Source organism: Lepidochelys olivacea (assembly GCF_965140295.1).
Source record: "Lepidochelys olivacea isolate rLepOli2 genome assembly, chromosome: 1".
NCBI classification, from domain to species: domain Eukaryota; kingdom Metazoa; phylum Chordata; order Testudines; family Cheloniidae; genus Lepidochelys; species Lepidochelys olivacea.
In genome coordinates, this window is record NC_140411.1 from 1,694,449 (window position 1) to 1,706,987 (window position 12,539).

At 49.7% G+C, this 12,539-nt stretch overlaps 1 protein-coding gene across 1 annotated transcript; it reads right to left on the reverse strand.

Moving 5' to 3' along the window:
• Window positions 1-4,818: 4,818 nt before the first annotated feature.
• Window positions 4,819-5,766, reverse strand: LOC311514591 (olfactory receptor 52M1-like; the record flags this gene model as incomplete). The annotated part of the gene is made up of 1 exon (XM_084617157.1): window positions 4,819-5,766. The coding sequence occupies one exon, from the start codon at window positions 5,764-5,766 to the stop codon at window positions 4,819-4,821; it is 948 nt and encodes a 315-aa protein (XP_084473283.1).
• Between the last annotated feature and the right edge of the window lie 6,773 nt (window positions 5,767-12,539).

Below are 12,539 nucleotides of genomic sequence, written 5' to 3' on the forward strand. Positions count from 1 at the left end.
CGATTGTGTGTGTCCCCACACAAAATACTCGTTAAGTGCATTAACTCGGCAGAGTGCTTCCACAGTACCAAGGCAAGCGTCGACTTCCGGAGTGTTGCACTGTGGGTAGCTATCCCACAGTTCCCGCAATCTCCAGAAATGAGATTCCAAAGTTCGTGGTTCTTTTCCTGTCTACCTGGCCAGTGCATCTGAGTTGAGAGTGCTGTCCAGAGCGGTCACAATGGAGCATTCTGGGATAGCTCCCGCAGGCTATTACTGTCTAAATGTGTCCACAGTACCCGAAATTCGACCCGGCAAGGCCGATTTAAGCACTAATCCACTTGTCATGGGTGGAGTAAGGAAATCGATTTTAAGAGCCCTTTAAGTAAAAAAAAAAAGGGCTTCATCATGTGGACGGGTGCAGGTTTACATCGATTTAACGCTGGTAAATTCGACCTAACGTCCTAGTGTAGACCAGGGCCTAGTCACATTGAAATCAGGTGCTATTGGGCTGTTAGGATACAATTCTGTCCTGATAGTGCCTATCGCCTCCAGAGAAAGGGAAGTGCCTAGAAAATGTGAAAGGAAACTTAGTCTGATAGCATCCTGTCTGTCAAGAACTCACTTATCCATAGCTGGGATGTGAAATTCTCTTTTCTGTGTTGTTCTTTCACTGTAGTCCCCATTTCCCTATTGTTTGTTTCCCTATTGTTTTGTATAATTAATTTTGCTGGGTGTAAACTAAGGTGGTGGGATATAATTGGTTACATAATCATGTCACAATATGTTAGGATTGGTTAGTTAAATTTCAGGAAAATGATTGGTTAAGGTATAGCTAAGCAGAACTCGGGTTTTACTTTATAGTCTGCAGTCAATCAGGAAGTGGGTGAGTGGGTGTGGGGAGGGGAAATGGGAACAGGGAATGGGGCTGGGGAAATTGGAATCATGTTTGGCTAGGGGCAAGAATGGGAACAGGGACACAGGTGTAAGGCTCTGTGGTGTCAGAGCTGGGAAGGGGGACACTAAGGAAGGAAACTGGAATCATGCTTTCTGGAAGTTCACCCCAATAAACATCGAATTGTTTGCACCTTTGGACTTCGGGTATTGTTGCTCTCTGTTCATGCGAGAAGGACCAGGGAAGTAAGTGGGTGAAGGAATAAACACCCTAACACCCACCCCTCTCTGTTGTTCACAGCATTACGCATGTTATACAGGAATTTTTACCTTGAAAATACATTTCTTTGCAATAATCTGTTGCTCCACATTTCCCTAATCAGTGGTTCTCAGGGGAAGGAGGAAGGGGCCATGACCCATGGCTTGGTTGTGTAGCTGGGAAAGGAAGGGGCGGGGAGAGAACACTTCTTTTACACAAAGAGTATTCATGAGACCACTACATTTCTCATGCAGCTGTAGGGCTTATCAATCCTTACAAGCAACAGGGAAGGGGAAAATATGAGAACGTACCTATCAAACAAAGCCATACTGCCTGCTTCTGCCTTTATCCCCAAATGCCTGTGGATGTTTGTGTAAGTGGAGGACATGCCAGAGCTTTGTGGCTTGACTCAGCATCACATAAGAGAGGGACACCCCAAGTTGCTGGGACGGAGGGCTCAGCTGTCCCACAGTCCTGCTTGCACCCCAGGGATCCCATCCCAGGAGTTCTGTCCTTGGGCTAGTCCCAGAAAACACAGGGACATTCAAAAGAACCTCTGTATGGGCAGGTTGTTCAAAGCCAAGTGGACTGGCTGGTGATGCTTGGAGGAAACAGCCAAGTTCACATACGTCCACCTCTCACTTTTAAAGAACTCTTTCCTCCTTTCTTTGTACAGGGAGCAGGCTCCCTGTGACAAAACAGATTTTGATCTGCTCTTCCCATCCTCAAGTGGCTCTAGTGTTCAAACTGCTTGCCCTGCTCGAACCCAGGCAAGGTGCCTTGCTTAGGTGGCTAGCAGCTGTTGCACCGTGAGGGGGCGAGAACAGGGTGTGATGCTGTATGATTGAATACGACCATTTTTATCACTGTTGCTACCACGGTTATATAATTGCAACAAAGGTTGTGTAAATTATGTCCTGTCAGGTGTCAATGGGAAAGTTATGATTTGCTAAGTACGATTCTCCTGTGTATCTGAATGTATCATCCTTATGTCCAATGTTGTTCATATTGGCGATGTACGGGAATGGGCTTTGTCTGGGACAGTAATACTCCAAGCACAGGGCAGAGAATATAAAAGGACCCCCGAAACATATCTGTATTGTCTTCATTTCTCTGCACTGGATTTCTAACAAGGAAGCTCTGAACAAGGACTAATAACCCCCAGTCTGCTTTGGTTATTTCTAGAGAGACTTTTGCAAGCTAGCAGTTTATTCCATCACTGAAAAACCCCTGGGATGGTTCTGATCTAATAACCATTTATAACTCTTCTTGATTTCTTTTATTATCAAACTTTTCTTTTTTCAATTGCTACAGGGATGGCAGAAGTGGTCTTATTGGGTAAGATCTGAGTGATAGTTTGACCTGCATAAGTGGCTGGTCTCTTTGGATGAGAAGGACTCACTATGTGGTGGAAATTGGTTTTCACTGACTGCTCCTCCTGGAGTCCAGTGTTCAGGTAGTGAGCCAAGGGCTGGGATGTGTGTAGTTAACCAGTGCGGTGAGACAGAAGTTTGTCTCTTACTGTCTTGGTTTAATGTAATCATAGAATAACCACCAGCCTCTTTCTCAGCAGTTTGTCCTGAGTTTGGCATCCTCAGCCATGTCCCACTGAAGCACGGTCACACATGGACAGAATTTACTGTTGATGGGTTCTACACACAGTATTGCTCACTACTCCCAGAGGTATCCCCCTTTTATAGATGGGGAAACTGAGGCAGCAGAAAGGAAAATGTCTGGAGTCAGGAAACAAGGCCAGAGTCCCCAGCTGCCAATCCCTTGTTTAGCATCTCAGACCTGGCTCGTGTGGTCCATGCATCAGCACAGATTCATGGTGCTGTCCCTCCGTTGGGTTCTCTAGTGCGGGGACCTCCCCTGATTTCAGTGGGGCTGCTCCCACTGACACCAGCTGAGGATTTGGCCCAAGACGTTTAACTAGAGATAAAGCATCTGCAGAGACCAGGGAGCTGGGAGTGAAGCGTCCCAGCTCTTCCCCAGATGCGCTGGTGACCTTGGGCACATTCTCTCTGCATTGAATGGAGATGATCATTTGTTATGTCTAGTGTGCTGCTAACGAAAGGCCCTACTCAGGGCTGCAGAGTCACACACTGCCCTGATGTGGCTCCTTTCAGCACGTCGTTGGCCTGTATGCGCTCTGTAGAGTTCCAGCAGCGTGTGGTCCCTGGTTAACGCGCAAAACAAGGCAGAACCCTGATCTGTGTGGTGCTGGGTGTGGCGGGAGTCAGGACTCCTGATTTTTATTCTCAGCTCTGCCACCGATTCATTGTGTGGCCTTGAGTAAATCACTTGACCTCTGTGTGGTTCGGCCCACCCATGACACGGGAAGAACGCTGCCAAGCAGCTGAGCTAAAGAACTTCCAGACGCAGTGATCAAAGGCGTCATGCAGACTCAGACATGTATGTTAGACTCAGCTTCACCGTTCAGATTCAGCCCCTGCGCAGTGGGTGCTCTGTCGTTCAAGATAAGGTGCCGTTTAAATTGCCAGCTAATGGTAGCTGTGCCATTCATCTCCCTCTGTGTGAGCTCCCGCAGCCACCCCGGCCTCTGCCCAGCATCCCTCCTTCCCAGCTAATGCAGGGGCTGATCCCTCCACCTCTCTCAGCTGTTGTCCTCCGAGCTTCAAAGCTGATCCCTTCCCCGCCCCCAAGGCCTGGCTAAGGGCAAAGGGCTCCCAGCCCATCCCTATTGCTGGGACCCTGCCAGCCGCAGGCCCCCCGCCAGAAGGAACAAATCATAGAATCATACAGGATTAGGGTTGAAAGAGACCTCAGGAGGTCACCTAGTAAAACCCCCTGCTCAAAGCAGGACCTATCCCCAGCTAAATCATCCCAGTCAGGGCTTTATCAAGCCAGGCCTTAAATATTTCTGAAGATGGAGATTCCACGATCTGCCTAGGGAACCCATTCCAGTGTTTCACCACCCTCCTAGTGAAATAGCGTTTCCGAGTATCTGACCTAGATCTCCCCCACTGCAACTTGAGACTATCGCTGAAAGCTGAGGAAATGAATCACACAGTGGTCTCTGTCCTCAGGACTTTGCAGCTGAGCTTTCGGGACCACATACTGAATGATGCACAATCTCGGCTGCCTGCCTCTCAGCCCTGCTCCCAACCCACAGATGATTTTATACGGTTTCCTGGCTTCCCTCTCTGCTCCGGACTGGCCGGCCTGCTGCATCCTCCCTGCAGGGTCCTTGACAGCCTGCAGCAGGTCCCGTCCCAGCCCCGGGGCAGAGGGAGCCCAGGCTGGGGAGGAGGAAGCTGGAGATGAACCAGCAAGTAGATGGGGTTGGAGAGTAACAGGGGTGGGGCTCTGGGAGAAGATGTTGAGAACGGAGCGGGGCCTTGGGGAATAGGTGGGAGAGGGGAAGGGGCCTTGTGGAAAGAGGTGGGGCAGGGAGCAGGGCATTGGGGAATAGGGAGGGCTGGGTGTGGGGCCTCAGATGTCCAGTTAAAAGCTATTAGAAAGGTGGCGATCCTATGGGAGAATGAGTTGTACACAAAAAGGTTACTCAGTTTGTCATGCTGACACAGCACAGTAAGGTCAGGAAAGGATTTAATGTCACTTTGACTGTCCAGTATGTGATTCAGGGAAGGGGCCCCAGAACCATGTCATCAGCCAGCTCTGTCCAGATCTCGGTCTCAGAGCCAGAGCACCAGGAGAAAACTTTAGGCCCCTGTATGAGTAAAGAGCCGGAGCAGCCTTACCCGGATCTCTTTGGTCTTCACACCATAGATGATGGGGTTTAACACGGGGGGCAGCAAGAGGTATGCATTGCCAATGAGAACGTGGAAATGCAGGGGCACATTTTGGGCAAATCTGTCCATGAGGGACATGAGGAGACTTGGGATGTAAAAGGCTAAAATGACAAAAATGTGGGAGCCGCAGGTCCCCAAAGTCTTGAGCCGAGCATCTTTTGTGGGGAGGCTGAAGATGGTCCTGAGGATCTGGGTATAGGATACGGCAATAAAAATGCCATCCAGAACCGTCACATAGAATAACACAAAGAGGCCGTAGTAACTACTAACACGGGTGTCGGTGCAGGCCAGGTTCACCACGGCTATGTGGGCGCAGTAGGGCTGGGGTATGACGTTGGTTCTGCAATATGGCCACTGCCTCGCTAGGATGGGATAGGGCAGTATGACCATGCCACTGCGCAGAACCACGGCCAGGCCGATCTTGGCCACCAGGGGGTTTGTCAGGATGGTGGAATGTCGCAGGGGATGGCAGATGGCCACGTAGCGATCCAAAGCCATGGCCACAAGGATCCCAGATACCATCACTGAGAAGCAGTGAATGAAGTACATCTGGGTGAGGCAGGCACTGAAATCAATCTCCCTGGAATTAAACCAGAAGATGCTCAGCATTTTGGGAAGGATGGAGGTGGACAGGACCAGGTCGGTGACAGCCAGCATGCAGAGGAAATAGTACATGGGTGCATGGAGGCTCGGCTCCCTCTTCACGATGCACAGGACAGTGAAGTTCCCCAAGACGGCTATGACGTACATGGTGGAGAAGGGGATGGAGATCCAGACATGGGCCGCCTCCAGGCCAGGAATGCCCAGCAGGATGAAGGTGGAGGGGTTGGTGAATTCAGTTGTGTTGGAATCTGACATGGAGTAGGAGAGAAGGTGTCTCCTGCTTGTACCATGTGTTTCCGTGACGTCCTGTATATGCCCAGAGTGATGGTCACAGTAAACCTACCTGGATGGAGAGACAATGTTAATATGATACAATGCAGGCACTACTGGGGGCTGTTCTCATGGGTGAAGCAGATTGGTCACTCTTCACACACTGAAAAATGACATTTTCATAATTCAGAGAAATGAACTATGAACAAATGACCTTACTAATCTCAATTCCATATTTTATGCTCCCTGTCTCAATAATTCCCACACATTATGGTGTGGGAAACCTTACTGGGCACCAGCAGGAAACATAAGTATGGATACTGGTTATCCATCATTGTTCCTTAGGCCTTGGCTACAATGTCAAGTTTTTTTGCAAAAAAGCAGCTTTTGACGAAGAAACAGTGGCTTTGTACACACTGCAAAGCCACTTTCAATGACGAACTCCTCAGTTTCGGTGACAGAATCTAACCACCCTGACAAGAGGTTTAAGGCTTTTTACGGAAAAGTGTTGTTGATTTTATAGCTGAAATAAGCTCTGGAAGGCATCCCACATTGCCCATCCTGAGTGCCCTGGTGAACAGTTTCAACTCCTCTCCCCTCCATCCAGGTGAACAGCTTCCGCCCGTCCCCGTTTAAAGTCTCGGAAAATTTGAAATTCCCCTTCCTGTTTGCTGGGTGTGGAGTGCTCACATCACACTTTCCCAGGTGGCCATGGCGGCTCAGAGCTTGGGACACTGTGGATCTGCTGGATCTGCTCAGTATTTGGGGAGAGGAGGCTGTGCCGTCCCAGCTGCGCTCCAGCCGTAGGAACGTCAATACCTACGGGAAGATTTCATGCAGCTTGTGGGAAAAGAGCTGTGATCAGGACACACTGCAGTGCACAGCGAAGGTGAAGGACCTGAGGCACGGGTACCAGAAGGCAAGGGAGGCAAACAGTATCTGTGGTGATGTGCCACAGACCTGCTGTTTTTCTAGGAAGGTGGATGCTATCCTCAACAGTGACCCATTTCCACCACCAAGAGCCCTGTGGGTACTTCGGCGGCGGTACTCCTGTCAGCGAAGGTAATCCAGCTCTCCGAGAGGTAGTAGCTCGTTCGATGAAGAATTCTTCAGTAGACTTCTTGCTGTATGTACCAGGGTTAGGTTGCTCTAGCTACATCTCTCAGGGGTGAGATTGTTTTTTTTTTCGATTGCAAAAAGGAACAAATGCAATTTTTATTTGCAGTAGCAGAGGCATAGCTTGCCAGTCCTGGGAGGGGAGAGTAGCCCTTTTCTTGGTCATGGTGAGGCCTCAGCTGGAGTATTGTGCCCAGTTTGGGTCTCCAATATATAGGAGGGATGTAGAGCAACTGGAAAGGATCCAGAGGCAAGTGACAAAGATGAGCCACAGGGTGGAATGGAAGCCATACGAGCAAAGGCTGAAGAAACTGGGTACGATTAGTTTGGAAAAGGGAGGATTTTGGGGGGATATGAGAGCGGTCTTGAGATAGTTGAAAGGCTGCCATAAAGAAGATGGAGGAAAGTTGTTCTCTGTTGCCACATGGGGCAGGGAAGAGGCAATGGGTACAAACTACAGTTTAGCAGATTTAGATTTAATCTCTGATAAACTTCCCAACTGTAAGAACAGCAGGACAGTGGAACAGATGCCCAGGCAGGTTGTGGAAAGTCCTTCACTGGAGGTTCTCAACAGGAGTTTGGATAGTCATCTGTCTGGGGTGGTTTAGACACAACAAATCCTGCATCTCAGTAGAGGTTAGAGTAGCTGATCCTTGCAGCTCCTTCTAACCCTGGTGTCGACCAGGTCTTACTCAATCACAAGTTATGGAGCTCAATGCTGGGGTAACGGAGAGAAATGGAATGGCCTGTGTTACACAGGAGGTCAGGCTGGATGATCTAATGGTCCCTTCTGACTTTAAACCCTATGAATCTCTCAATACAGAAAGTAGTTCAGGCATTTATATTTATTCTGTCTCATAACACAGGAACAAGGGACCCTTCAATTCAATTATATTGAAACTTTAAACATATAAAACTGATCAAAGAAAACTGGTCACATAATCCATATTTGGACTGTGGAACTCCTTGCCACAGACATTATTGGAGCAAAGAGTTTAGCTGAATGGGATTCACAAATGGATTGGCCATAGTTGGTGGTGCTGGTGGCATCACCCAGAGTTAAGTCTGTCTGACACCTTCAATTACAAGGCTTCATTTTCAGTTGCGTATAAGTTTGCCAAACATTAACCTGAAATTTCCCATGTTGGGTGTCTACTTCCAGCTGAATTGCATTTTGAAAGTTTCATGGCATAACAGTTCAGACAACTTTGCGAATGAAGCTAGGGGAGAAGGTGTCTTGCCCATGTTGAAAAATGGTCATATTTAAGCGCATGAGGAGCCCTGGCACCTCCATGCTTTTCAGCAGATAAATTCTCGTAAGAGCCCCATCCCCTTCCCTGCTCCGTTAACAGCCAAAGCCCTGAATTGCAAGGGGAGGAGGTGGCGGTCTCTGTGCATTAACACACAGCTGGCTCCTGAGGTTTTACTCAGTTCTTACTCCAGACTGGATGTTTTTTTGGAAGATCTGCTTGAGGGCTCATCTACACTTAAAACACAACAGCGGGGATGCCACAGCGCTTCACTGGGACCTGAGCAAACTACGGCCCACGGCCTCTGATTCTGGCCTTGTACTGGACCTCGACTAACAACTTTCGTCCTGAAGGATCCACTGTGTGATGGAAATGAAGCCACCTTAGGGCTGGAGCCATCACCGAGGGTCACAGCAAAGAGGGGCATTTTGGCTCATGATACTAGAGCAAATTCAGCACCTGTGGCAAGGGCCCTGGGATCTTTAGTGGCTGTGTGGAGCAGAAATAGATTCAGACCTACTCTCTGTCCCCTCATGAGTACGTTGCACTTGGTTTGTCAAACCGAAAGAGATGGGTACCTGTGATTTCGGAGATGAAAGCTTCTTCGCCGGGAATCCCCTTATGTTAGCCGTGTCCCACACTTCTCTCACCCCAATATCTGGAGCAGCATCCCACGCTGAGAGCTGACACGGGGATGTGCACTGTTTATAATACAGCTCTGTTCAATCCCAGTGGAGTTCGCTCAGCGCCTCGGGGAGAAACGGTGTCTGGATGCAAACAGGCTGGAGACCAGACACCCTCTAGCCAGTCTCCCTCTTTCCATGGCTGCACTTTGTGTTTGTTATCCAGCTTTAACAGTAAACAGCAATTAAGGGATCTTCCCAAAGGGAGATGGGAAATCTTGAGCTCTGTGCTAAGTCAGAGGGGAATTGGCTGCTCTGTGTATTTGTGTATATTTAAAAATTATAGTTGATTACTAAGAAAGCTAGGGATAGTGCCTAGGTCTCTTAGGGTCTGATGCTAAGTGCCCAGGAGGGATGGGTAGATAATAGACAGACAGATCTGGAGAAAGATGACTGAGGGGAGACATGAACACTTTCTGGAGGCACAAGGTATTTTCACTACGGGATCAGAGATCAGTAATTCTCATCAGTAACTATTATCATGCCACATAGAACCTTTCATTGAAGGATCTTCAAAGACGTAGCAAAGGGAACTCACTATGAACATATCCCCATTATATCCATAGATAAACTGATATAGAGGGAGACATGACTTGGTCAAAGTCAAACAGAGAATGACAGACAGAACCAGTGGTGAGCTGGAGCCAGTTGGCACCGGTTCGCTGGAACCGGCTGTTAAATTTAGAAGCCCTTTTAGAACGAGTTGTCCCTCACGGGGGTTGTCCCTTTCGGTTCTAAAAGGGTTTCTAAATTTAACAGCCAGCCAAAAGTGGCGCCAACTCCGTGGGGGCTCCAGCTCCGGAGCCCCCACGGGGAAAATTTGGTGCGTGCAGAGCACCCAACGGCAGCTCGCTGCCTGGCTCCAGCTCCCCTCCGCGTCCTCCCCTGAATGCGCCACCCCGCTCTGCTTCCTCGCCCCCGCACCTCGGCTTCCAGCGAATCAGCTGTTCGCATGGGAATGGGGCGGGGGGGGCTGAGAAGCAGGCGGCAGCTTCCCGCTCAGGCCCAGGGAAGTGGAGGTGAGCTGGGGCCGGGGAATATAAGGAGGGCTGCCCATGCCACAACAGGTAACCCGGGGGGCACACAGGGGAATCGCTCCCCACCCCAGCTCACCTCCATGTCCCTGGGCCTGAGCGCGAAGCCACCGCCTGCTTCTCAGCCCTCCCCGGCTTCCCGCGCGAACAGCTGATTTGCAGGAAGCTGGTGGGGGGGCGGAGAAGCATAGTGGGGCGGCGTGTTCAGGGGACGAGTTGGAGCGGAGGGGAGCTGGGGCTGGGCACGGGGCAGGGAGCTGCCAGTTGGGGCTCTGCACCCACCAAATTTTCCCTGTCGGGGCTCCAGCCCCGGAGCACCCACAGAGTTGATGCCTAAGGCACCACTTTTGATGTGATCGGTGGCGGCAGCGGCCGCTCCACCGCCCCTAGGAGCCAGCAGGACCTGCCGGATGCTTCCTGGGAGCTGCCCCATGTAAGCACCGCCAGGACTCCCCACCTTGCCCCCCGGCAGGTCCCTCTGGCTCTTGGAGGTGGGGTGGGGTGGGCACCCACTACGGTGGCCCACGAGACCCACCTGCCCGGTTCTGGTGGTAATCAGGGGAGAAGGGAGGGGGGTGGGTGGGGCAGGGGTCTCAGGGTGCAGAGCAGGAGTCCCAGGGGGAGGGGCGGGCCACGACCCCCTCGTGGGGTGAGGAGGGATGCAGTTGTTAAGATTTTGGCAGCTCATCACTGGACAGGACACAAGAGTCCTGACTTTCCTGCCATAACAGCAGTCTCTCCATCAGTAACTGGATGTGTGATAACAATAACAATAGATATGCAGGCCTGTCTGTAAAGGCCTATACTCAAAGGATTTAGGTGTATTCTTATCACTTGGCTAGTTCTAGAGCTATAAAGGAAAGAATCAAAATCACTGTCTGCCGGTGTAAGGGTCTTCTCTCACTGTGACAGTCTGAGGCCCTGTTCTAAGGCTAAGGCCTTTGGCTCAGCAGCAGAGGCAGCCATAAGCTGGGAAGCGACCGGTCACCTCCTCACATCCCAAACTAGTCACATGGAAATAAGGTGCGATTGGGCTGTTAGGATACAATCCTGTCCTGATAACGCCTATCGCCTCCAGAGAAAGGGAAGTGCCTAGAAAATGTAAAAGGAAACTTAGTTTGATAGCATCCTGTCTGGCAAGAACTCACTTATCAATAGCTGGGATGTGAAATCCTCATTTCTGTGTTGTTCTATCACTGTAGTCCCCATTTCCCTATTTCAGAGTAACAGCCGTCTTTATAATCTCTGTCTGGTTCTGTGATTGTTTCTGGCTGCTGTATAATTAATTTTGCTGGGTGTAAACTAATTAAGGTGGTGGAATATAACTGGTTACATAATCATGTTACAATATGTTAGGATTGGTTAGTTAAATTTCAGTAAAATGATTGGCTAAGGTATAGCTAAGCAGAACTCAAGTTTTATTATATTGTCTGCAGTCCATCAGGAAGTGTGGGTGGGTGTCGGGGGGAAATGGGACCAGGGAATGGGGGTGGGGAGATTGGAATCATGTTTGGCTAAGGGCAGGAATGGGAACAGGGACACAGGTGGAAGGCTCTGTGGTGTCAGAGCTGGGAAGGGGGACACTAAGGAAGGAAACTGGAATCATGCTTGCTGGAAGTTCACCCCAACAAACATTGAATTAAAGTAAGTGGGTGAAAGAATAAGCCCCCTAACAGCCATCACATCCACAGTTTTCACCCTTTTGTCCCACAGACACTGTTTTACATCATCTTAACATTCACTTAAGAAATGTTCCTGAGCAGAAACATCAACCATTCCTTCAAAACTTGTAATGCCTTTACCCCTTGCCCACTTCCCCATCAAATCCTTCATTTTATTCACATATCCCACAATACTCATACCAGCACCCCCCTTAGGATTCGTAATTTGGGACAATAATTGTACAATAGCTTCTTCCATGTGGAGGGAAACCAGAGATACCAGCATAGATAGTGGGAAAGTCCAGGCACAAGATGGAGTCCAGTGTCACATGAGCTGGTCACAAGCCCATGCTCAACGGGTAGTGATCAATGGCTCCATGTCTAGTTGGCAGCCGGTATCAAGTGGAGTGCCCCAAGGGTCGGTCCTGGGGCCGGTTTTATTCAATATCTTCATAAATGATCTGGAGGATGGTGTGGATTGCACTCTCAGCAAATTTGCGGATGATACTAAACTGGGAGGAGTGGTAGATACGCTGGAGGGGAGGGATAGGATACAGAAGGACCTAGACCAATTGGAAGATTGGGCCAAAAGGAATCTGATGAGGTTCAATAAGGATAAGTGCAGGGTCCTGCACTTAGGACGGAAGAACCCAATGCACAGCTACAGACTAGGGACCGAATGGCTAGGCAGCAGTTCTGCGGAAAAGGACCTAGGGGTGACAGTGGACGAGAAGCTGGATATGAGTCAGCAGTGTGCCCTTGTTGCCAAGAAGGCCAATGGCATTTTGGGATGTATAAGTAGGGGCATAGCGAGCAGATCGAGGGACGTGATCGTTCCCCTCTATTCGACATTGGTGAGGCCTCATCTGGAGTACTGTGTCCAGTTTTGGGCCCTACACTTCAAGAAGGATGTGGATAAATTGGAGAGAGTCCAGCGAAGGGCAACAAAAATGATTAGGGGACTGGAACACATGAGTTATGAGGAGAGGCTGAGGGAGCTGGGATTGTTTAGTC